At 46.1% G+C, this 3,656-nt stretch overlaps 1 protein-coding gene across 1 annotated transcript in view; it reads right to left on the bottom strand.

Moving 5' to 3' along the window:
- Gfod2 (glucose-fructose oxidoreductase domain containing 2) overlaps positions 1-1,157 on the bottom strand; it is a 12,017-nt gene extending 10,860 nt beyond the window's left edge. The window contains exon 1 of the mRNA XM_028768588.1: positions 814-1,157. Within this exon, the coding sequence (XP_028624421.1) occupies positions 814-1,072 (259 nt within the window). The 5' untranslated portion in view covers positions 1,073-1,157. The remainder of the gene's footprint in view (positions 1-813) is intronic.
- Positions 1,158-3,656: the final 2,499 nt, after the last annotated feature.

Genomic DNA, 3,656 nt, shown 5'->3' with positions numbered 1-3,656 from the left:
GGGGAGGGGAGGGGAGGGGAGGGGAGGGGAGAGGAAAAGAGAGGTGAAACGAAGCCAGGAGCAGTGGCACATATAACTAATCCCAGCACTCAGAAGGGTGAGGCAGGATTGTGAATTGGGGGACAGCCTGAGCTACACAGTAAACTCTTATCTCAAGATCTATATGATGAGAAGAAGAATCTGCCTATAGTCAAGAACAGCTCACCAGGCCACATCCAGTCAGGGCCAGAAGGTCCCCAGGCCCACAGTTTCCCGAAAGTGGACATGTGAGCAGGCTGTCCTGTGGTTTCTGTCAGGAAAGCCAGGCCTAACGGACAGCCTTCCTGCTGTCTGGTAACAGAGATTACAGTTTGCCAGGAAGGGTGGTGCTCATTACAGCCAAGGGCTGACCAAGCATGGGAAACAGAAGCCTCCTAGGCCACCTCCTCTCCTTCCTGTGGTGCTGTGTGCTACAGCAGGATAGAACAAACACAGCCACCACTGCTGTGTCTGAGGGTTCAGGGAATGCTGACTTCCCAGAGGCACACTGGACAGTGAAGGAGTGCAGCCGTCTCTAGCTCCTTGATGGGCTGAGCTTCTGCTCGAGGGTTAGTGGTGAACAGGGAGTGGAGAGTGTTGTGCCCTTTACTCCTCTTTAGAGCTTTTAGACTCTCCAGCATGCCCTCCCCACCTCTGCCCTGGCCATATCCCAAAGCACCACTACCCACAGATGCAGACAAAGAAGGAACAGCCAGGCCTAGGAGAGGGCAGTGAGCTGTGGAGGACCGTCCAGAGGAGGAAACAGTCTGCCGGCTGTGGCATGATGGTGCATACCTAGAGCCTTCACGGATATCTGCCGGGTGAGCGGAGGTGGGATATTGATGCAAACCAGGTCTACGTCTTGATGCAGCAAAACATCATCCGTCCGGCTGGTATAGAAGGCAATGTTCATCTCCTCGGCCAGCTGCTTTGCCTCTTCCTCAGTCTTTCCCCACAGGGCCTCCACGGTGAAGCCCTCTGCCCTCAGAAGCGGGACTAGGACCCGGGCTGAGCTGCCAGTCCCGAACACACCCACTCCTGGCAGCAGCTTCATCCTGGCCTCTGCTCAACAACTCATGTCCTTACAAGGGTCCCCAGGATGGAGCTGACCTTCCCGCAGTCCTGATCAAACATGGCTCCTAAAACAGAAAGAACTGGTCAGTGGCAGACACGACACTCAGAGGAGCCTAGACTCTAAGGCAACTTGGAATCAACAAGTTCTCTGTCTCCAATGCACAAATAAAGTATTTTTCCAAAGTAAAAAGCTGAAGAATCTTGTTCCTGGCACACTGGATACTGCAGTCACCTACTGGACACAGAGAAAACAAGCAAACTAATGAGAAGCAGGGCCAAATCTTTATTCTGACTAACCCTGGCCAGGGCTTCAACCACAAAACAAGATTCACCGTTAGACTTCCTTCTTCTAAGAACCAATTGTGTGTGTATGTGTACCTGAGTATATAGAGTTTGAGACTCCAAACCATGTGTGTGTATGTGTGTGTGTGTGTGTGTGTGTACCTGAGTATATAGAGTTTGAGACTCCAAACCAAAAACACAAAAAGAAAAATTTTTTTCTTTTTTTTGTAAACAGAGATTTACCCTGGAGCACTTGGAAGTCTGAGGAAGGAGTATTGTATGCGTAAGGCCAGCATATGAACAAGAGTCTGTCTCAAAAAAGGCTGAAAAAAAAATTAAAAAAAAGAAGTCAAGCATGGTCACACACACCTATAATAGCACTCAGGAAGCAGAGGCAAGTGGACCTCAGTGAGTTCAAGCCCAGCTTGGCGTATATACCAAGTTCCAGGATAAAGGGCTATGTAGAGACTCTGTCTCAAATGAAACAAAAGAAAACAAACAAAAAGACTGAAAACCAGGGTAACTAACAAAAGTGATCCGTTAGATAAATAACCCTGGGGCCACTAAAACCATGAGGTACAGAGACCTCAACCACCTACCTGAAAGACATTCACCACACACTCATTGAAAACAAGGGAAATCCTGGTTTACAGGGCAGCCCTGCAGCATCCTGTACTCCTGGACAATATGCCTGTGTCTTTGTGAACCACTGAAGTGAGCATGGCATAGGCAGCTGGCAATTCCAGATCCTTCGGTATTTTCTGTTTTGTTTCTTTATGTGTAACATTAGGATATTTATTTATTTACTTATTTGTAGACAGGGTCTTGTGTATCCTAGTGTGGTCCCAACCTATGAACCACGTTTAGTTTTAGGTGCTAGGGACTGAACCCGGGGCTTCATAAATGCCAGACAAAGCTTTCTACCAAATAAAGCACATCCTCAGCCCTGTTTTGGTCTCTGCGTGTATCTTATTGTGTACACACACACACACACACACACACACACGTGTACATATATACACACAATTTTTTTTTCAAAACAGGATTTTTCTATGTAGCCCTGGCTGTCTTGGAACTTGATTTATAGATCAGGCCGACATTAAACTCAGAGATCCACCAGCCTCTGCCTCCCAAGTGCTGGGATTAAAAGGCAAGTGCCACTATTGCCCAAGGAGATATATATATTTAAACACTGGTGATGTGTTAGATTTTTTAATAACCTGTTTTACTTCCACTGACTCAAGGGTAGCTTAACACGCATGAAGAGGCCTCTGAGGAAGACATATGGCATGAAGCTAGGCAAGCTGGATGAATAGGCACTTCCTGCACGGCAGGAAGTTTTCGTTTTTGTTTGTTTGTTTTGAGACAATGTTCCATACATACTATAGTCTAGAACTCACTGTGTAACTCAGGCTGACATCAAACTCACAACAAAGTGTCTGTCTCAGCTTTCCTAGAGCTGCCCTCATAGGTATGTGCTGTCAAGTGTAGCAACAGCATTCATCCCCCTTTTTTTAATTTAATTTTTATTTTATGTACATTGGTGCTTTGTGTTTTGCCTGCATGCATGTCTGTGTGGGTGCTGGGAATTGGACTTGGATCCTTTGGAAGAGCAGCTGTGCTCTTAACTGCTGAGCCATCTCTCCAGCCTCTGTGCTCATCTTTTAAAAGACTAGTTATCTATCTTTGACCTAACACCTCTGTAAAAGCTGTGGGGTGTGTGTGTGTGTGTGTGTGTGTGTGTGTGAGAGAGAGAGAGAGAGAGAGAGAGAGAGAGAGGAGCAAAGTACAGTGATATATATGTTTGAAAATGCTGTAAGTTACCCCATTATTTTGTATGCCAACTAACATTTTTTAAAAGAGAAAAAAAGATTTGTTGTCAGGTATGAATAGAGATTAGTCTTTCTTTTTCCAACTACGTGGAAAATATGTTGAGATGCACTGTTTTATGTTTGCTGGTTTTCTAAGGGAAGATGGGCTTCTTTTGGCGTACAGTTCTAGGGACAACTCATCACAGCATCAGACAACAGCTGCAGGAGGGAACTGGTTACATGGAGTCCACAGTCTGGAAGCAGAGAGCAAAAAAATCTTTGTTTATTTGTTTTTCAAGACAGGTTTTCCCTGTGTGGCTCTGGCTGACCTGGAACTCGTTCTGTAGATCAGGCTAGCCTCAAACTCAAAGATCTTCCTGTCTCTGCCATCCAAGTGGATCAAAGTGGGATCAAAGGCATATCCCACCACTGCCCAGCAAAAACTTTTTTTTTCCTTCAGACAGGATCGCA

Source organism: Grammomys surdaster, unplaced genomic scaffold, assembly GCF_004785775.1.
Source record: "Grammomys surdaster isolate TR1022 unplaced genomic scaffold, NIH_TR_1.0 187, whole genome shotgun sequence".
NCBI lineage: Eukaryota > Metazoa > Chordata > Mammalia > Rodentia > Muridae > Grammomys > Grammomys surdaster.
This window is presented reverse-complemented; position numbering and strand designations above follow the sequence as displayed.